Raw genomic sequence first — 22,005 nt, forward strand, 5'->3', positions numbered from 1 at the left:
ACACTGGGAAGAGGTAACTATGGGGAGGAAGTGGGAGGGGAGCTGTTGCATTGTGGTAAACTGTGGTCAATGTCATGAGACAAAGTGTATGTGAAAACTGCTGTATGGAAAGTGAATCTGCTCTGTAAATCTTCACCCAAATCACAATTAAAAAAAAAAAGAAAAGAACAAGAATTGTCATTGTTGCTGTTGTTATCTGCCATCAAGTCAGAACTGACTCAAAGCGACCCCTCCCTGGGTTTCCAAGGCAGTATCACTACCGAAGTAGATTGCCCAACCTTCCTTCCAAGGAGTAGCTGGTGGGTTTGAACCGCCAGACTTCTGGTTAGCAGCCGAGTCCCTTAGGCATTATGCTACCAATTAGAGAACTTATTTTAACCACAGGAATGTAAACTCCATGACAGTAGGGATTGTGTTTGTCTTATTTACTGCTATATCCCCTGAATCTACAAAGTACATGACGCTAAAATTTTTGTTGAATACATTCAAATAAATAAAATGTGATCTTCCAGATTGTAAACCCATAACTGGCACAGATAATTTTTCAATTATTAAAAAAGCATACTCACTAAACACAAACTAAATACATATACCTTAACAACTCTGTACTAGGCTGACACACAGAAATGTAAGTCCTAGTTTTTGACTCAAGAAGACTTACCAATCTTTTAGAATAAACAATTAATTTTGATTAGATATTATTAGTCTAGACAAAATACCCACCAAAGAATTTATTACTGCCAAAAACTTAAACTGCTTAATATTTAAAATAGATTTCAGATAAATTTTATAAAATCAGTTCATCTACAAATGTGTAATACAGAAGAACACCTTTTAAAATATTATTACTAATCTTACATTATCTAGTCCAGTGGTTCTTAAGTTTTTGGATAGGCTTAGGGAAGAGGGTCAGTGTACCCTCTGAAATTGTATGCAAATCTGTGTGCAAGCCACTATGCAGTTTTCAAAGACAAAGCTCCTTAGCTTCTCACATATTCTCAAAAGGTCTGAGATCTAAACAATGGAGTACAACCTCCTCATCTTACAGGTTATGAAAATAAGGGTCATAAAGGAGCTATGACTTATTTAAGGTCATATTACAAGTTCAATGGTAAATCGAGGAAAGCAGTTAGAAGCAGTGATTTTCAAACTGTAATGTAGAATTTTGTGAGGTATTTCAGTAATTTTATATATGTTTTATTAAAATTCCATTTTTAAAATGGTAATAAAAATCACACTTAGAAACAAAATGGAGAAATAAAATGAATGCAGAGCCTCATGACTGCAAATGTCTTTTATAACTCTGAAAAAAACTTTAAAAAATATATATATACATATATTTCTAATAAAAACACAGGAAAGACATGCTAAGAATATAGTATATTAAAATATTTCCCATCTCTTGGTATGCAAATTTTATTCTTACAAAAGAATAAAAATAAACTTTATTTTTGCCAGTGATAAAGATTAAAAATTGTAACTATAATTTTCATAAACTTTGAAATGAAAAAAACTGAACATTTTAAAAATGAAAATATACTACAAAAATGGCACATTTTATACCTTTAATTTGCTTTCGTAGTTTGGTAAGCTCTGTCATCCATTTTAATACCTTTGGATTGGCTGCAATATCACTGTAGGAGGGCTGAAAATTTAAGGAAAGGAATCACTGACACCTGTGTGTGGTAAGCAATGCCTATGTTAATTTATGTCCAAATAGTATTTCACAATTCCCACATCACAGATTTCACTCAACCCTCATCTGATCTTACTTCAAGTAGGAGGGTAAGAATATTAAGTAAAGCTCTCACAGGGTAGGGTCTAAGCTAACAGGCATAAGCCAGATCTTTCTACTTCACATGTCTAATGATCAAAAACATGCATGCAAGCATGCATGCACACGCTCCTCTTAGTACCTATGGCTTTTGAGGGAACAGACATAGTAGTAACATGATTTATCAATATAAAGTATTGGCTGTAAAAATTCTAAAAGTTGTTTTGCCGATGGAAATATAAAGATGCAATGGTGCTATGGCAAAAATACTAGCCTAGAAACCAGGAAGCCAATGATTTATATGGTCGCAGGTCTGTATGATCTTTATTTCTCTGGGCATCTGAGATTTCTTATCTATCTCAGGACAGAGCTAAGACTAACGCTCTCAAAAACCCTTCTCTCAGTTCTAATTTTATACATAACTCACACTGGGCAATGTTATGAACTTACCTTGCTATTTCTTTCCCTTTCAAACTGTTCCTCAAATTGTCTGATTTTTTTTTGAAGTTTCTTGACCAAATAATAAGGTGTTCTATCTTCTCTTCTGTCATCTTTTGAACTAAAGGATGATCTTCGAATCCTGAATTAAAATGAGAGGTCAACACAGTGTTAATCAAATTCTCAAGTATCAATAGCATCTCTCTCGTGGCCCTGATATAACCTGACATAATTATGAAAAAGCTCACCTTTAAAGTGAAAGTAAATCCCTAACACTAAGAGACAAGTAGTAAAAAGAAACTTCAATATTATACTGTTTGAGACCACAAAATTAACTCACATCAATAGTCACAAAAGCAGTTTTAAATCATTCAAAAGTTGTGTGGAAAAGGCAGAAAACAGACAAAGATGCCTAGCAGCTCAGAGCTTGTTTGATGTTCAACGTGCAAGAGAAAATTTCTAACATTTTAAAGTTTATTTAAAGTCAATTTAAAGTTTTGACAATAAAGAAAGACATTAAGGACTGGTGAGCTCCACCTGCTGCTACCCTTTCAAGTTTTGTATTTTAGTAAGGAATAAATGAGTGAATAGATACATTGTGAGGAAATGTCTGTAAGAAAGCAAACACCAAAAAACTATCCCTCATCAAACTGAGAATTTAACAGAGAGGGCCTCAAAACATGAAAATTACTGTGGTAAACTGTGGTCAATGACATGTGACAATGTATATGTGAACTGCTGTATGGAAAGTGAATTTGCTCTGTAAATCTTCACCCAAATCAAAATAAAATAATAAAAACATGAAAATTACAAAATTGTTGCTTCATGAAATAGGGGTGAAAGAGTCTTTAGACTCTCTCTCTTTCAGAGGTCCTGGGCTTTCATAAGTACCTAAAAATCATATACCTAGCAAAAGAAAGTGCTTTAGATGAGGAATCCAACGTTTCTGGATCATGTAGGAAACGCTGGCTTTGCCCAAAATCTAAACTACGGTGTGATAATACTGGAGGACAGTCTTCTTCCAAGGGATGATGATTCATTCTTCCAGCTTGTGGAGAGAGCTGAGCTTCTCCAGATTCAGAGTCCTCCTGCCATGACTTAAAAGCAGGAAATGGATCTACAAAACAAATACATAGAATAGTACCGTGGGTCTCTTGATTCCACATAGAATATAAAGTCACAAAATATGAGCCGTATGTTCTTTAAGGATCATATAATAATGAAGCGGTTCATATATTTATATAAATGTACTTTTTTTTAAAAAAGGGGTATTAGGATCTTCATAAAACCTACTAGAATTTGAAATTATCTGAGCTTTATTTTCTAGCTCAGAGTTCTATTTTCACATAAGGAGCTATACCTTAAATTTCTGAACCCAATGGTAATGCAAGAAAAGACACTGTCAAGCTCTTCAGAATTACATCAGTTATTTTTCAAGTAGGGAAAAGTCTTCATTTAGAAACAGGATACACTCAATAGTTCTTTGTTAAGAATTAGAGCCAAATCCTGTCAGGTGAATAAACTGTCCCTCTCACTGTCAAGCGGCTATGTTAAGAAAATGCAGAAACTCTTCTGCATTCAAAAGGCTACACAGAACACTTACCAAACACAGCTCTTTGACTCCAGAAAATTTCTAACATTTCCAAACAAGCAGCTAACTCACCTGATAGCACCTGCCCTCTGACATTAAACTGTGGTGGTTCTCTCCTGTCACAGGATTCCTTTGTAATGGCTATGCAGTTAAACACCCAACAGCATTATCAAGACAAAACATAATAGCACTAATCCTTCTTAAGTACATTTCTTTTCTAGGAGTTATCCTGTGATGTTCTCAAATTAAGTTAAACTGATATATTTGAAGTTTTTGCACATATAAGGCTTAATTATATATAGAACACATACAGATATACACACAATCTACAACATATTCCAAATACAAAATTAAGTTCAAGCACCAATGGAGACCAGAATAGAGGAAGAAACTTTTCCATCTACACATTAGCTTAATATATAAATACAATTTAAAACTTTGATCTACGGCTATAAGCAATACAATAAAATGAAATTTTAAGTATTTTAATGCAAAGATAGCTTGACAGTGTCAAAATTCAAAAGGGATGTTTTCTTTTTCTTCACTGAAAAAAGGGCTATGGCTTTAGTAATTTAGTTTAGCATTTATGCATTAGCAATTTAAAAGATTACTTTTTTTCAGAGTGGTAACATAAATTGGTTAGTTTTTGAAGCCCAGATCAGTCTAATAACCAAAAATTGGATACAAAGCGTGCAACCCCACAATAAACCCAGCAATAAAGTGATTTTCAAAGCAACCCTTGTACCTGCTTCCCAGCAAATAAGCAACTGATAATATTTTATGTGAAATCTCCTATTTTAAGAAGAGAGGGAAATAACAAAAACAATTTTCTCTGGGTATCATTTTAACCCAGAACAATGTTCCTAGGATATAGGGGCAGCAGGAGAAGGGCTAATAATAAGGCAAATAAAGTGAATCATAAAAAGGCAAAAAAACAAAAACAAAAACAAAAACCACTAAACTATGGTGAACCATACTTACCCTCCCCATCTCTCTGCAGATGCATTGTTTTGAAATCAATGAGGGGAAAAGTGATAGGGCATGACGCTAATAAAATGGAAAAAAATGGCAAAAAATACTAAAGTGAACACACAGCACAGTCAGAACAAACCATACACATAACTAACACAAAGCCAAAGATACCAAAAACATTTCCCTAAAACCAGTTAAGCATTCTGCTCAAAAACTTTATTCAAAGCAATTACTACTAACCAAACTTTTAAAACACACGCAAACATACATTTCCATTTCAGCAAGCAAGGCAGAAAAATCAAAGTAGTGCTGTTTTATTAAAACTCAAGCATAAAACTGAAGAAATGGAAAATCTTAAGCAGATACTGTTTGAAGCTTTTCAGTATTATTGATTTTATGGGGGGCAGCATCCCTTAATTTGCTCTTTGAAAAGATTCTACTGTATTTCATTCTAGAACAAGCAGGAGAATATCCGAAGGAAAGATGGTGTCCGTTCCTGCTAACAGCCAAGACCTTTTGAACAGCTGCTACCAATTCATGTTGGTAATAGTCATGTGCTACCTGCTTGCTAATTTCATTCTGTTGACTATCTTTTAAGCAATATAGAAACAAAACCATATACTTAGGAATAGTAAGGTGGCCTTCTATTTAGAGTCCACTCAATTCTTTTCTAAGAGTTACATCAAACAGGTGTATTTTTGATTCCAAGGTATCTAGGGTCTTAAGTAATTTGGTCTCTTAAGGAAAACTTTTCTATTTAGAACATTCTGACTATATTTGTGGAAAACTGAGTCTTCGTATTGGTAGTAAAACTGGAAAGACCTGTCAGCTAACAGTTGCACATGACAGGCTCATGACTGGAAAGTCCACTCAACTGTCTACCACCATCTCTGGCTTTCTAAGTCACTGGTGAGACAGCAGGAAGCCCCTGTGGACTTATCACTACTGTTAAACCAGGAAGATAACAGGGCATTCGAGGCACTGAAAATCAGAGATCAGTACTTCGTATGTTACATCTTTTTCACATTACAAGATGTAGGGGGGAATGTATTGACAGTGACAAAAAAAGAAAGCCCAGTATCAGGTTCCCTTGGTGGGGAGGGGGGTTGTAGCTCCAGAAAGCTAAAGCTTCACAAAGAATGTCCAATCTTTCTCAGAAAATGGAAATAACTGTTCTTCTATTCTTAAAACTTAAGAACAGGATTTCTAGGCCAAAGATTATAAAGAGTTATTTATTATCTGCATCTTCTAAGGGGAAGAATTATAAGGGTTTTAACAGAATCCCAGCCTCATCTTTCAAAGATTATTTTCCTAGTAAAACCACCACTCCTTTTCAGTGACAATGCCAGGAAAAATAACTAAAAAGGACAACTGATCTTCACCACCATCCATACACTAACATAAATCTAGGGAGTGTCTTCATGAACACCAAATGTCTGGAATAACCCAGAACAAAGCAAAGACAACTCCCCAATTTAGTCTGTGTTAATACACCTAATATGCCACTAGGTATGCTAAACATCAAGACCAAAAAAGTAGAGAGGGGAGTGGACAGCAATAAAGATTGGCGCAGACAAAGATTTGGTTGGGGGCTTTTAAAAAAAATTGATTCGAACTTAAAAAAAAAGGTGAATAGACTTAGGGTGGCAAAAGGAGTCCATCACATTCCATTAGTCCTTGTTCTTGCCATCGTAAGTCATCAGGTAACTGGCAAAAGATGAGACAACTCAGGGATCTTCAACCAAGTGAGCAAATATGTATCTCTCTTAAGATTCCTTAGTTGGTTTTTTGTCTCTTTACTTAGGAAAAGTGAGTGATTCAGAAGGACTACTGGGTCCAAATTTGCTATTTATTAATCCCCCCAACATTTTATTTGTAATTTTACAAATATACAGCAAAGCTGAAGAGAAATTTACAGTAAGCATCCATATGACAATCATCATAAATACATTTTATTGTATTTATTTTATAACATTTAACCAGCCCATTAACCATCTTATTTTTCTCATGGATTTCAAAGTAAACTGCAGATATTAGTACATTTCTCCCTAAACACTGCAGCATGCAAACCATTCACTGGAGTTCAGTATGTGTTTACAGGGTTTTTGTTCTTTGATATTAATAAACACACACACACACACACACAATGAAATGTAAAATTCTGTGTACATTTGCTCAGTTTTACCAAATGCATATACTTAATGCTGCTTGCCTTTGAAACTTAAACCTCTATTCTCCTTTGTGTAAATTGTTAGCCTCTCTCATTTTCAGCCCTAATACAGGGATACAAGAATACAGTACAATATATACTCAGAAGTAATCTTGAAGATTATTTAAAAAAAAAAAGAAGAAGAAGTACTGCTGATGATCATAAATATAACTACGACCCCTCTGTTTAAAATGGTGAAGTCCTAACAAAGACTGGGAGATGTCTCTAGCATAAATTTCACAATTAACAAGAGCTTACCCTAGGGTAACTTTTTTTTTTTTTTTTTAAGTTATTATTTCTAACATCCATCTTCAAATCCATTGATCTAATAGGAACCTCTAGTTCATACAAGATAATCTCACAATATATTTAAGTATACCACTTCTCATTTATTGACTACCTAGTTAACCAATAGTTTACAATTTATGACCATAGTAAAAAGTCTATCTAGCTATTTTTCACATTAATGACATACATCTGGCAATAAGGAATACCAATTATAAAGCAAGAGTAACACTGGCTGTGACAGTTAAGGCTACGTGCAAATTTAGCAGGCCATGATTCTCAATCGTTTGGCAGTTATGTAATGATCTAATCTGGCAGTTATGGAATGATGTAATCATCCTCCATTTTGTGATCAGATGTGGTCATCCTCCTTTTTCACATAATGATCTGGTCCTTAGAACCTAGCCACAGTAATAAACAGAGTGGGTATATAAAAAAATGCTCATCTTATATGAAAAGAACAGAAGATCAAGATAAAGAAGGCTGTCCAGAAAAAGCCAGTAATCTCATTGCTTTGAATAACTTCAGATACAAACAGCATTATCAGGAAAAATAATGTGTGTGGGTAAAATTACCTTCCCATTTGTCACCATCAGAAACATTCTTCAGATCTAAATGTGGAATTTGGACACATGCTGCTTCCCCTTGAACACCAACACTTTGACTGCCTGGCACTTCTGGTTGAGTGTTGGCATTCAAATCACATATCCTGCTACTAGATTCCTGTGTTTTAAAATAAAGAATACATTTCACAACCACAAAGCTTTCCACACTCAGGTTAAATGACAACCAATACATATACACATGAGTCTTCACTAGCTTACTTTGCCTGTATAGCCAACTGTCCCACTCCCACCATCTAAACTATTTTCAAATATAAACTGGCAGTTTTTAAACACATTCTACTGGAAGCAAACAAAGTTTGGATTCCAAATCGAGAAAAGTACTTTCATAACCAAGTATCTTATAACCAAAAGTGGCAAATCGAGGTTGCTGCTTAACTGTAAAACATTCATAAGAGTATCCAAATCTCTTTGAAGTCTATTACACCCAAGAGTTAAAGACCGGATATAATGATTGATACCTTAAATATAGTCAACTTTTTAAGAACCACCAGATAAAAGTAATTCTTACCAGAATCAAGTGTGACACTGTACCACTGTCAAATGACAAATATTCTTTCCTAAAAATACAAGCAAAGTTATTAGTGTTTTAAGAACAAAATGGTTAATTAATACCACTGTGTATTTCTTACCTAGGGTCCTCTCTTCTCTAATAGCACTATGAGAGGTGAAAATGACAACGGGATATATGCCCATTCTTTGAAGCCCTGTATCTGAAAACCACACAGTATTGAAAAGATCCACAGAATCACTTTAGGTTTAAAAAAATTAAGTTATGCTCAACCCCCCCCACACCCCAAAAAATGAAAACTTTTTAAAAGGGACAACAGAAATTCACAATAGAAACCACAAAGAATGAATGTATAATAGAAAATATTTTGTGAAAATAAATGTTATTATGAACCAGTTTTATTCACCTCCACTCTAAGACATTCTTGTCTTTTAAAGAGGGGTTTTTTAGAGATAGATCTATGTCCTTTATTTAAAATCTAAATCTGATTGTGTTCTATCATAATGAAACAAGGATAGTTGTAAACTTCTCCTTCCTCCAAACAGCAACATGTAAAATGGTATTTTTTTTAAATTTTCATTTGCTTTTTGTTTTCCCACAAGAATTAACCCCTATTTAAAACAAGTGCTACAGCAAACTATCATAAATGTTCCAGACTTATTTTATCAGTCAACAGAGCATCTGGTATTACAGCAGGTTATCAATATGCCTTCTGTGGAAAATTTCATTTCCCCAAAGATACTATGCTAATTTACAGTAATATATGCAGGTGCAGCTTCTACCTGGCCATAACCGAGTGTGAACTCAGAAGACAGATTCTGATCTAAATATGTTAAGTTATTACATCATATAATTAATATTATTATTACTCAGGATAAGATATGAACTAAATTCCCTGACAAACTCAAAGGCCTTCCTTTGTTTGGTTGTTGTTGTTTGCCATCGAGTCATCCCCGACTCATAGTGACCCCTCCTTGGGTTTCCGAGGCAGTTATCACTACGGAAGTAGGAATGCCCAACCTTCCCTTGTTTGGAGTGGGAGCAAAATAGTGGGATGAGCTAAATTCTACCCAAATAGACAAAAACAAGTCACTCAAATTTGAGAAACTTGAGTGTTAAGCATGTAAAATATAATCTACCCATGTACTCACTGGATCCAAAAACAAGTTTTCTAACCTATACACAAGTTGAAGAGGAAAGAGTTTTTTCAAAAATGATTTTAGTCCTCACTAAATTGGTCCTTATTATCAAATCCAGATGTCATCATTCTGGGGATGTCTGTTAATGCTGTTAATCTTAAATCTTCAGCCTATAGCTCCAATACTCCCTGTGCTGGAAGAGGATCACTCCTGCCTCCTGAAAGAAAGCCATGGAACTGCTGTAAGCAGAAAATCTGTGGACCTTCAGAGTATGAGGAAGCTCCAGAGACAGAGCTCCAAAGAATTTACTTACCCTCAGAGACTAAGTTTCGTACTCACAACAAAGGAGATAATGGCATTTAATGCTATCATCGATTTAGTGATGTTGTTTTGAGATTTCTTTCTATGTATAGCAGTTCAGTGTGGAACTTCATTACTGATGTGTTTTCAGGATATCAAAACATCTTTTCCAAGAAAGTTGTATTTCTTAAGAGTCTTCAAGAATGATACAAAGGATAAATAACCCAAATCCTACCCAGTGAATCTAAAATATTCTAACTTCTTTTCAAAGGGCAGGTAGGTACTGAGATTCTACAAATGATTCACAGTTGAAATACTCATTGCCTCAGTTATCTCCTTCCTATTACAACTGACCAGGGAGGTAAATAACCACCAAGTGAATAATGCCATACTGGGACACACGCAGGTGAGCTCCAACAGGACTAGAAATGTCCTGTACATGTTTGTTGAAGCAAATGGTATCCATAATCTTTCACTTAGTCATCAACAGTCCAAGACCATGAATTAACTCACTGAAACAAGTATTCAGAATATCAATAGATTCCCAACTCTTCCACAAATCACCTGAAGTTTGAGGTATCTCTAAGAAGCTTACCAAGTTATAACTGGTATTTTGGTCTGAACCTACATCCTTCTGAATATTTAATATTCTCTATGTCTAATATTAAGGAGCTCTGGTGGGGTAGTGGGGAAGATATTTGGCTGCTAACCAGAAGGTCAGTGCTTCAAACCCACCAGCTGCTTTGTGGGAGGAAGATGAGGTTATCTACTTCCATGAAGGTTTTTCTTTTCTAAATCTTTTCTTAAAATAATTTAAAGATAGCCCCATCTTCCTTCCACAAAGCAGCTGGTGAGTTTGAACCACGGACCATCTGGTTAGCAGCCAAATATCTTGGAAACCCAATGGGAGCCACTATGAGTTGGAATTGACTTGATGGCAGTGGGTGCATGGTGGATATGCCTAATATCAACAAGAAGCTTGATTTTGAGATTATCGAAACTATGTATTTTAATGTAGTCATGAAACTTTTCACCCAAATCTGAGAATAATTCCAATTCTAAAAATTATTTATTACTCGGCAAATACAAAACAGAAAATGCTTACCTCTTGAGACAGCCATCTTCACTATCACCATGGTCATTGCATGGCTCTAAGAGTATATCTACAGACTGACAAAAAGAATACCAACATTGTATTAACTGAGTTTACAACAATCATACATGAGAGAAAGTTTCCGATCTAAAGTAGGAGTATTAGATTATAGCTTAGCCAAAGCCCCTCTTCAGGTACCATTTATAATAGTCTATTGGTCTTCTTTTTTCATTATTTTTTAATTTTTTATTGTGATTTGAGTGAAAGTTTACAGAGCAAATTCATTTTCCATACAGCAATTCATATACATTTTGTCTCATGACAATTAATAGTCCATTTGCCTTCTTATAGAGAACAATCTATCTGCCTTCAAAACCTGAGTTAGGTACCCTGCACTTATCACCATGTTATTAAGTAATAGATATCACTATCACATTCCTTCTCCTTCCTTAGAATTCTCTCCTCTAAAAATGTCTTCTGGTCCCACCTGCCAACTGCTGCTTCTTTTTCAAACCATAGCCACAAATATAAGCTGGTGACCTCCCAGCAGCTAACAGAAGAATCAGGTTTCAATTATATTTATCTCAAATATACCCTAAAAAGATACACTTATCACGTATATTTGTAACAGGAATTGTCTTCCATGAGGGGTCTCTATAAACCTCAGAAATACATAAGGCCACTCCTTTATTTTCCATGAGGCTTAGTTACATCTCCCACTCTGATTCCTCACATCAAGTAAAAACCTACGGAGTCCAATACAAACACTCCGTGCTTTACTACAAAATATATAATAAGTTCTTTAGTATTTTTGATGATCATCTCTGAAATTAACCAGTCTCAATTCTTAAGAAACTACCTCTTATCTAGTTTTGTTTAGTATCAAAAAGTCCCATAATTACCTTAAAAAGCTATTAAAGTACTTTTCCAACTACATATGTGTGAAGTTGAATTTCTTCATATACTTTAGTCAAAACAACCTACAGAAACACATTGAATACACAAGCTGCCTTCTACTAAATCAGACAGACAAACACTATTTGTCTAAGTATAGAGCAATGCAGGAAGCCACCGTAAGAAGCCAGGGCCTGGCAGCCCCGATCCAGGTAAGGGGAAGGAAGGAGAGAACGCACCCACGGCAAGAAGCTGTCGGAACAAGCCACGGCCGGGTGGCCCCAATCCAGGTAAAGGGAAGGAGGGAGAGAACCCACCAAGGTAGGAAGCCAGCGGAAGCAGCCAGGGCTGAGGGCGAACAAGTAGGGGGAGGACCAGAAAGTAGGCAGAGAGGTTTGGAACAGCTAAGAGAGACAAACTTGTCTATCAGTTTGTCGTACTGGGGTGGCTTGGGTGTGCTGTGAGGCTGGAGTGTGTATGAACAGTGTTTCAAATGCACACAGGGTTGCGCCTGGTGGGCAGGTTTCAGTTGCACTTCCAGACTAAGACAGACATGGAGGAGGGAAGAGGCTATCCATTTCTCAAAGAATTCGCCAGGGAAAACCTTATAACAGCAGAGAAACATTGTTTGATACATTACTAGACAACTTTATGAATAGCCCTGAAACACTGTCTGACACAGTGCCGGAAGATGAGCCCATCAGTTCAGAGGGCACTCAAAATATGACTGGGAAAGAGCTGCCTCATTAGAGTAGAACCAATCTTAGTGATATAGATAAAGTTAAGCTTTTGGGACCTCCATTTGCTGACATGGCATGACTCCAACTAAGGAGAAACAGCTGGAAACATCCATTAATAATCGGCATATGGAATTTAAGAAATATGAATCTAGGAAAACTGGAAGTTGTCAAAAAAGAAATAGAATGTATAAAGATTAATATCCTAGACACTGTTGTTGTGTTGTTGTTGGGCTGTTGAGTCGTACCCGACTGATAGGGACCCCCTTGGGGCGCCGAAGCAGTATCACTATGGAAGTAGATTGCCCCATCTTCTTTCCACGGAGTGGCTGGTGGGTTTGAACCGCCAGCCTTCTGGTTAGCAGTCAAGTGCCTTAGGCACTATGACCAGTTTTGGCCATTTAAATCAGACAACCACATGATCTACTATGCTTGGAATGACAAACTGAAGAGGAATGGAGTGGTATTCATCATCACAAAGAATGTTTTCAAGATCTATCCTGAAGTACAATGCTATCAGTGATAGGATAATATCCATATACCTGTAAGGAAGACCAGTTAATACTGTTGTTGTTGTTAGGTGCTGTCAAGTTGTTTCCGACTCATAGCGACCCCATGCACAGCAAAACAAAACACCACCCGATCCCGTGCCAGCTCCATGATCCCTGCTATACTTGAACCCATTGTCAAAGCCACTGTGTCAATCCATCCTGTCGAAGGACTTCCCCTCTTTTGTCGACCCTCCACTTACCAAGCATTATATCCTTCTCCAGGGAATGGTCCCCTCTGACAACATGACCAAAGTAGGTGAGATGAAGTGTGGCTATTCTCGCTTCCAAGGAGTATCTCAGCTGCACTTTCTCCAGGACAGATCTATTAGTTCTTTTAGCAGTCCATGGTACTTTTAGCATTCTTCACCAACACCACAACTCAAAAGCACTGACTCTTCTTCAATCTTCCTTATTCATTGTCTAGCTCTCACATGCATACAAGGCGACTGGAAATATCATGGTCTGTGTCAGGTGCACCTTTGTCCTAAAGGATACATCCTTGCTCCTCAACACTTGAAAGAGTTCCTTCGCAACCAACCTGCCCAGTGCTACACATCGTCTAATGTCCTGACTGCTGCTTCCATTGGCATTGATTGTAGAACCAAGCAACATGAATTCTTTGACAACCCCAATCTTATCTCCATTTATCGTGATGCTGCTTACTGGTCCAGTTATGAGGATTTTTGTTTTCTTTATATTGAGATGTAATCCATACTGAAGACTGTGTTCTTCAATCTTCATCAGTAAGTGCCTCAAGTCATCCTCACTTTCAGCAAGCAAAGTTGTATCATCTGCATATCTCAGGTTGTTAATGATTCTTCCTCCAATCCTGATACCACGTTTTTCTTCATATAGTCCAGCTTCTTGGATTATTTGCTCAGCATATAGATTGAATAAGTATGGGGAAAGGATACAACCCTGACATACAACCTTCCTGATTTTAAACCATATAGTGTCCCTTTGTTGCATTTGAACGATAGTCTCCCGGTCAAGGTACAGGTTCCTCATGAATACAATCAAGTGTTCAGGAATTCCCATTCTTCTCAATGTTACCCATAATTTGTCATGATCCACACAATCAAATGCCTTTGCACAGTCGATAAAGCACAAATAAATATATTTCTGGTATTCTTTGCCTTGAGCCAAGATCCATCTGACAGCAGCTATGATATCCCTTGTTCCATGTCCTCTTCTGAGTCCAGCTTGCACATCTGTAAGTTCTCTGTCAATATACTGCTGCAACTGTTTTGGAATTATTTTCAGTAAGATCTTACTTGCATGTGATATTAATGATAGTGTTCTATAATTTCCACATTCTGTGGGATCACCTTTCTTTGGAATGGGTACAAATATAGATCTCTTACAGTCAGTTGGCCAGGTGGCTGTCTTCCAAATCTCTTGGTATAACTGAGTGAGTGCCTCCAGTGCGGCATCCATTTGTGGAAATATCTCAATGGGTATTCCGTCAATTCCTGGAGCCTTGTTCTTTGCCAACTCCTTCACTGCAGCTTAGACTTCCTTCTTCAGTACCAGTGGTTCTAGATCATACGCCACTTCCTGAAATGGATGAAGATTGACCAGTTCTTTTTGGTACAGTGACTTTGTGTATTTCTTCCATCTTCTTTTGACGTTCCCTGCATATTCAGTATTCTGCCCTTAGAATTTTTCAACATTGCAACTTGAGGCTTAAATTTTTTCCTCAATTCTTTCAGCTAGAGAAATGCTGACCGTGTTCTTCCCTTTGGTTTTCTAACTCGACGTCTTTGCACATTTAATTTTAGTAATTGGCTCTATCTTCTCGAGCTGCTCTTTGAAATCTTCAGTTCAATTCTTTTATCTTGTCATTTCTTCCATTTGCTTTAGCTACTCTCCACTCAAGGGCAAGTTTCAGAGTCTCTTCTGTCATCCATTTTGGTCTTCTCTTCTTTTGTTGTCTTTTTAGTGACCTCTTGCTTTCTTCATGGATGATGCTCTTGATGTCCTCCCACAATTCTTCTGGTTTTCGGTCACTGGTGTTCAATACATCAACTCTATTCTTTAGATGGTCTCTAAATTCAGGAGGGATATATTCTAGATCATATTTTGGCTCTCATGGACTTGTTTTAACTGTTTTTTAACTTCAAGTTGAACTTGCATATGAGCAGTTGATGGTCTGTTCCACAATCAGCTCCTGGCCTGACTTTGGCTAAAGATATTGAGCTTTTCCATCGCCTCTTGCCACAGATGTAGTCAATCTGATTCTTGTGTGTTCCATCTGGTCAAATCCATGTGTATAGCTGCCGTTTGTGCTGTCGAAAAAAGGTGTTTGCAATGAGTAAATCATTGGTTGCGCTGTAGTAAATTACTTGGTATAGCTTTTCCAGCCATAAGTCTTTGTGAACTCCATGGTGGAATTTCCTGTGAGCAACTGAGGAGCTCCTGATTGTAAATGTTATCCACTGGGGGTATTTCTAGTAGGTGTGGCACAAAGCAATGTCCTGGGAGGTTGGCTGTCTCTCATGTTCTTAGAATTCTGATGTTATGATTGGTTAGTTTGGCCACTCTGCCAGGGTCAAAAGGAGGCCTCCTAGAGGCAGAATGCTCTCTCTGACCTCTGGATGAGCAAAGAGTACTGCTGAGAGAACGAGACACTGAGAGACATGCACTGCTGAGAAAGAGACACTGAGAGACATGAGCTGTTGAGAAAGAGACACCCATTGCTGGGACACAGACTGAAAGAGGCTGTTAGGTGAAAGACGGCGGGGTGGGAAAGGGACTGAATGTTGTTCCTGAACTTGAATTGTAGCCTGGTGCTTCCCTAATAAACCCCATAATCTGTGAGTTCTGTGTGGCCACTGCAGTGAATTATCGAACCCAACAGATAGGCTTTGGGTGCTGCCAGAGGAACAGTTGGTGTAAGAGCTAAAGGGAGGCAGCATGTCTGGCCTCGCAGGAATAGGCCTTGGGCTACTGATGGTGATTCTGTCTTCCTCTTGTGGGGTTAGAGGAGGTCAGGAGATACGGCCTCCTTGCCCTTTTAGCACTGGTCTTGAAAATTCTACCATGTGAGTTCCAGTATTATTTCTGTCACCAAGGCCAAATTTTCAACTACCAGTGTGATTCTTCTTTGTTTCCAACTTTTGCATTCTAGTCACCAGTGATAATTAACACATCCTGATTGCATGTTCAGTCAATTTCAGACTGCAAAAGTTGATAAAAATCTTCAATTCCCTCATCTTTGGCTTTGGTGGTTGGTGCGTAAATTTGAATAACAGTAGTATTAACGGGTCTTCCTTGCAGGCGTATGGATATTATCCTATCACTGACAGCATTGTACTTCAGGACAGATCTTGAAACACCCTTTGTGATGATGAATGCCACACCATTCCTCTTTAAACTGTCATTCCTGGCATAGCAGATCATACGGTTGTCTGATTCAAGATGGCCAAAACCTGTCCATTTCAGCTCATTAATGCCTAGGATATCAATCTTTATGCATTCCATTTCATTTTTGACAATGTCCAATTTTCCTAGATTCATACTTCGTACATTCCATGTTCTGATTATTAATGGATGTTTGCCGCTGTTTATCCTCAATTTGAATGGTGCCAAGTCAGCAAATGGAGGTCCTGAAAGCTTTACCTTATCCGTATGAGTAAGGCTGATTTTACTCTGATAATGAAGCTCTTGCCCAGTCCTACTTTGAGAGCTTTCTAAGTTAAGTGACTCATCTAACTTCTCTGTATTGGACAATGTTTCCAGACTATTCATAAAGTTGCGCAGTAATGTATCAGACAGTGTTTCTCTGCTATTCATAAGGTTTTCCCTTGGCCAATTCTTTGAGAAGTGGATGGCCTCCTCCTTCTTCTTAGTCTGTCTCAGTCTGCAAGTCAGGCTGATACCTGTGCACCGAGTGCACCCCAGTGAGTTAGAAACACCAGTGGCACAGCCTCAGGACACAAAGCAAACACGTCACCACAGTAGGAAAAACCGACAGACAAGTTTGTCTCCCTTGGCTGTTGGAAACCTCTCCAACCACCCTTACCTGGATCCCTGCGGCTGACTCCTCAATCTATTCCAGTCCCCTTTGCCTTTTCTGTCCTCTCCCTGCCTTCCTGCCTTGCTGCTTGTGGGGCTTGGCCTGGGTTCCCTCTCCTCACCTGGCTCCCTGTGGCTGACTCTTCCCAGTTAATACTACTATTATTCAAATATACACACCAACCACCACAGCCAAAGATGAGGAAATTGAAGATTTTTTACCAACTTCTGCAGTCTGAAAATGACTGAACATAAAATCAAGATGTGCTGATTATCACTGGTGTCTGGCATGAAAAAGTTGGAAACAAAGAAGAATCACCAGTAGTTGGAAAATATGCCCTGCATGATAGAAATAACGCTGGAGATCGCATGACAATATTTTGCAAGACCAATGGCTTATTCGTTGCAAATACCTTTTTTCAACAACACAAATGGCAGCTATACACATGGACTTCACCAGAGAGAGTGCACAGGAAACAGACTGACTATATTTCTGGCAAGAGGCAATGGAGAAGATCAATATCTTTAGCCTAAAAAAGGCCAAGAGTTGACTGTGGAACAGACCATCAACAGCTTATATGCAAGTTCAAGCTGAAGTTGAAGACAATTAAAACAAGTCCACGAGAGCCAATATATGACCTTGATTATGTCTCTCCTGAATTTAAAGACCATGTAAAGAACGGATCTGAAGCACTGAACACCCATGACTGAAAACCAGAGGAACTGTGAGATGACATCAACATCATCATCATGAAGAAAGCAAGAGGTCATTAAAAAGACAAGAAAGGAAGAAAAGACCAAAAGGGATGTCAGAGGACACTCTGAAACTTGCCCTTGAACTAAGAGTAATTAAAGCAAATGGAAGAAATTACAAGATAAAAGAGCTAAACAGAAGATTGCAGAGAGCACCTCGAGAAGACAAAGGCAAATATTATAATGGTATGTGCAAAGACCTGGAGTTAGAAAACCAAAAGGGAAGAACAGGCTCGACATTTCTCAAGCTTCAGCTTGAGAATTGAAGAAAAAATTTAAGCCTTGAGCTGTAATACTGAAAGATTCTATGGGAAAAATACTGAATGATGCAGGAAACATCAAAAGAAGATGGAAGGAATAAACAGAGTCACTGTAACAAAAAGAATTGGTCGATGGCATATGGTCAAGAAGCACTGATACTGAAGGAAGAAGTTGAAGCTCCATTGAAGGAAGTGGCGAAAAACAAGGCTCCAGGAATTGACCAGATACCCACTGAGATGTTTCAACAAAGGGATGCTGTGCTAGAGGCACACAATCGGCTATGCCAAAAGATTGGGAAGACAGCTATCAACTTGGCCAATTGACTGGAAGACATCCATATCTGTACTCATTCCAAAGAAATGTGATCCCACAAAATGTGGCAATTATAGAACAGTATCATTAATATTGCACACAAGTAAAATCTTACTGAAGATAATTTTAAAATGGTGGCAGCAGTTTATTGACAGAGAACTTCCAGAAAGGCAAGATGGATTCAGAAGAGGATGTGGAATGAGGGATATCATTACTGACATCAAAGGGATCTTGGCTCAAAGCAAAGAATACCAGAAAGATGTCTACTTGTGTTTTATTGACTATTCAAAGGCATTCGATTGTGTGGATCATAACAAATTATGGATAACACTGAGAAGAATGGGAATTCCAGAACACTAATCTGTACTCATGAGGAACCTGTACATAGTTCAGGAGGCTGTCATTCAAACAGAACAAGGGGACACTGTATGGTTTAAAAGGGAGTGTGTCACAGTTGTACCCTTTCACCACACTTACTCAAATTCTATGCTGAGCAAATAAACTGAGAAGCTGGACTATATTAAGACGAACGTGGCATCAGGATTGGAGGAAGACTCATTAACAACCTGCAATATGCTCATAACACAACTTTGCTTGCTGAGAGTGAAGATTACTTGAAACACTTACTGATGAAGACTGAAAAATACAGTTTGCAGTATGGATTACACCTGAATATAAAGGAAACAAAAATCCTCACAACTGGACCAATAAGCAGCATCATGATAAATGGAGAAAAGACTGAAGTTCTCAAAGACTTCATATTAGTTGGTTCTACAAACATCGCCAATGGAAGAAGCAGTCAAGATACCAGATGACATATAGCACTGGGCAAATGGGCTGCAAAAGACCTCTTTCAAGAGCTGAAGAGCAAAGGTGTCTCCTTGAGGACTAAGGTGTGTCTGACACAAGCCATGGTACTTTTAATCACCTCATACACATGTGCCACTCCTCAGAAGGAAGACAGGGCGTTCTACTTCCATAGTGATACTGCCTCGGAAACCCAAGGAGGGGTCGCTATGAGTCAGGTCCGACTCGATGGCACACAACAATAACAAAAACATATGCATGTGAGAGCCAATGACTAGGAAACACTGAAGAAGAGTCAATGCTTTTGAGTTGTGGTGCTGACGAAGAATGCTGGAAGTACCATGGACTGCTAAAAGAACTAACAAATGTATCCTGGAAGAAGTGCAGCCAGAATGCTCCTTGGAAGCAAGAACGGCCGAACTTTGTCTCACCTACTTTGGCCACATTGTAAGAAGAAACATGAATATAAAGTTATGTTCTAGAGGCTAAAGATATGATAAAAGATATCAAGCTTGATAGAGTGGAAGGTCAATGAAAGGGGGAAAGCCTCAGAGACTCGTACCCACGTTGCCACCAGTTATTCCACCAATCCTGAAGAAGGATACCATGCTTGGTAAAGTGGAAGGTCAATGAAAGAAGGGAAGGCCCTCAACAAGATGGATTGACACAGTGGCTACAATGATGAGCTCAGTTATAGCTGGGATCGTGGAGTTGGTACAGGACCAGGCAATGTTTTGTTCTGCTATACGTAGGGTCACTGTGAGTCAGAAACGACTCAACAGCACCTAACAACAATGCAATGCCACTCCTCTATCAGAAATATTCTGGATTTGGAAAATACTTCCTTCTTATTTATTATAAACAACTCAGTTTTAATTTCTAATGTAGTTAATATTAAGAGACAAAATTATATAAACAAAAAGTTCTTTGTGATCATTCAATACCTTTTAAAAACATAAAAAGGTACCAAGATTCAAAGTTTTGAGAACCATTGGTCTAAAATCAAGACATCAGTAACCTTTAGCCTCTAGAACATAACTTTACATTCAGAATTATGAAGGTTTCTGGGCATATGAAATAATCATCACCCATACCTAATATTTAAAATGAGGTAGTGTAGTGCCTAAGGCATTTGACTACTAACCAGAAGGCTGGTGGTTCAAACCTACTAGCCACTCCTTGGAAAGAAGGTTGGGCAATCTACTTCCATAGTGATACTGCCGTGGAAACCCAAGGAGGGGTCGCTATGAGTCAGATCCAACTCGACACCAGTGCATTGCATTGCACTGTTACTTGGGGCTGAGGTGGCACAGATGTGCAGGCCAGAAGTCTCCCTGTGAACCATTTGCCCATGTTTCCCCAATTAATCCTTCTATCTTCCTGCCTGGTGTCTTTAGATAGAATCCCTAAGAAGTTAAAGAAACCTGAAAAAACCAAGAGAAACAGATACAAATAATGATCCTGGAATTCTAAGCATTAAATGAGAAGAGTTAAAATGAGCAATGATTGGACAGGAAAACAGAGGGAGGTCAGTGACTGTGGAGAGAGGAGGTGGAACCCGCTGAAGGATGGCCATTTTTAATACAAAGGCATCAGACACTTGACAAGAAGTGGGGGGAAAAGATCTTCATGGAATTCACATGGCCCTAACAACACAGTGTAGACAGACTGGGAGGAATTCAAGGAGGAGAACATTAACTCTCCACTATTCAGCCATTTCTAATGCACTAACCACCTCACCCAATGGATGAGCATGACTACTAGCTCCTATGCTACTAAATCAACAACAGATGGTGGTCAACACCTGCTCATCCCAAATGCAGCTCCTCTTTATGACTGTGACTTGTACCCACATTGCCACCAGTTACTCCACCAATCCAGAGAAAGCTGGGAGTGCCTGAATGCAGACAAGCCAACAACCAAAGAAGTACACCTGCCCCACACATCCAGATATACTGAAACAAAGAAAAAAAGACCACGGTGTAACAAACCAAAAGATGATCACTAAATAAAGACTTTAACTTCGACATGTCACAGAAGCAACAGACGACTTCAATTCAAACTAAGAAACAGGACAACATAGCAGAAGCAAGTGACTAAAATAATGAGGAAATCTCCAAAGGCAAAAACAGAATAATTGAACTACCTGATAAATTCAAAAGTTACATACACACACACACACACACGTACATACACATACAAAATATACATATATATACACACACATACATATATTACATATATAAAACACACTGCCATCGAGTTGGATCTAACTCATAGCAACCCCTCCCTGGTTTTCCAAGGCGGTATCTCTACATAAGTAAACTGCCCACCCTTCCTTCCTAGGAGTGGCTGGTGAGTCTGAACCAGCAGCCTTCTGGTTAGCAGTAAAATGACTTAGGTACTACACCACCAGAGCTTGTGTGTGTGTGTGTGTGTATGTGTGTATAAACACTCCACAGCAGTGGTTACATTTTCTGTAATACACACACACATATATATATGTATAAAATGTATAATATATGTGTGTGTATATATATGTATATATATATATAAACACACACATATACAAAAAGTTTTATACACACACACACACACACATACATGTGAGCTCTGGTGGCGTAGTGCCTAAGGCATATGACTGCTAACCAGAAGGCTGGCGGTTCAAACCCACTAGCCACTCCTTGGAAGGTAGGTTGGGCAATCCTACTTCCGCAGTGATACTGCCTCAGAAACCC

The 22,005-nt window shown here is 38.1% G+C and overlaps 1 protein-coding gene across 1 annotated transcript in view; it reads right to left on the bottom strand.

The window, feature by feature from the left end:
* FAM13B (family with sequence similarity 13 member B) overlaps nt 1-22,005 on the bottom strand; it is a 118,716-nt gene that overhangs the window by 12,460 nt on the left and 84,251 nt on the right. The window contains exons 9-15 of the mRNA XM_042780718.1: nt 10,948-11,012; nt 8,404-8,452; nt 7,845-7,992; nt 4,785-4,850; nt 3,119-3,329; nt 2,225-2,354; nt 1,564-1,645 (exon numbers count right to left, since the gene is read on the bottom strand). Coding sequence (XP_042636652.1) covers nt 1,564-1,645; nt 2,225-2,354; nt 3,119-3,329; nt 4,785-4,850; nt 7,845-7,992; nt 8,404-8,452; nt 10,948-11,012 — 751 coding nt within the window. The remainder of the gene's footprint in view (nt 1-1,563; nt 1,646-2,224; nt 2,355-3,118; nt 3,330-4,784; nt 4,851-7,844; nt 7,993-8,403; nt 8,453-10,947; nt 11,013-22,005) is intronic.

Source organism: Orycteropus afer, unplaced genomic scaffold (genome assembly GCF_000298275.1).
Source record: "Orycteropus afer afer isolate SDZICR_OR568_19922 unplaced genomic scaffold, OryAfe1.0 scaffold00056, whole genome shotgun sequence".
NCBI classification, from domain to species: Eukaryota; Metazoa; Chordata; class Mammalia; order Tubulidentata; family Orycteropodidae; genus Orycteropus; species Orycteropus afer.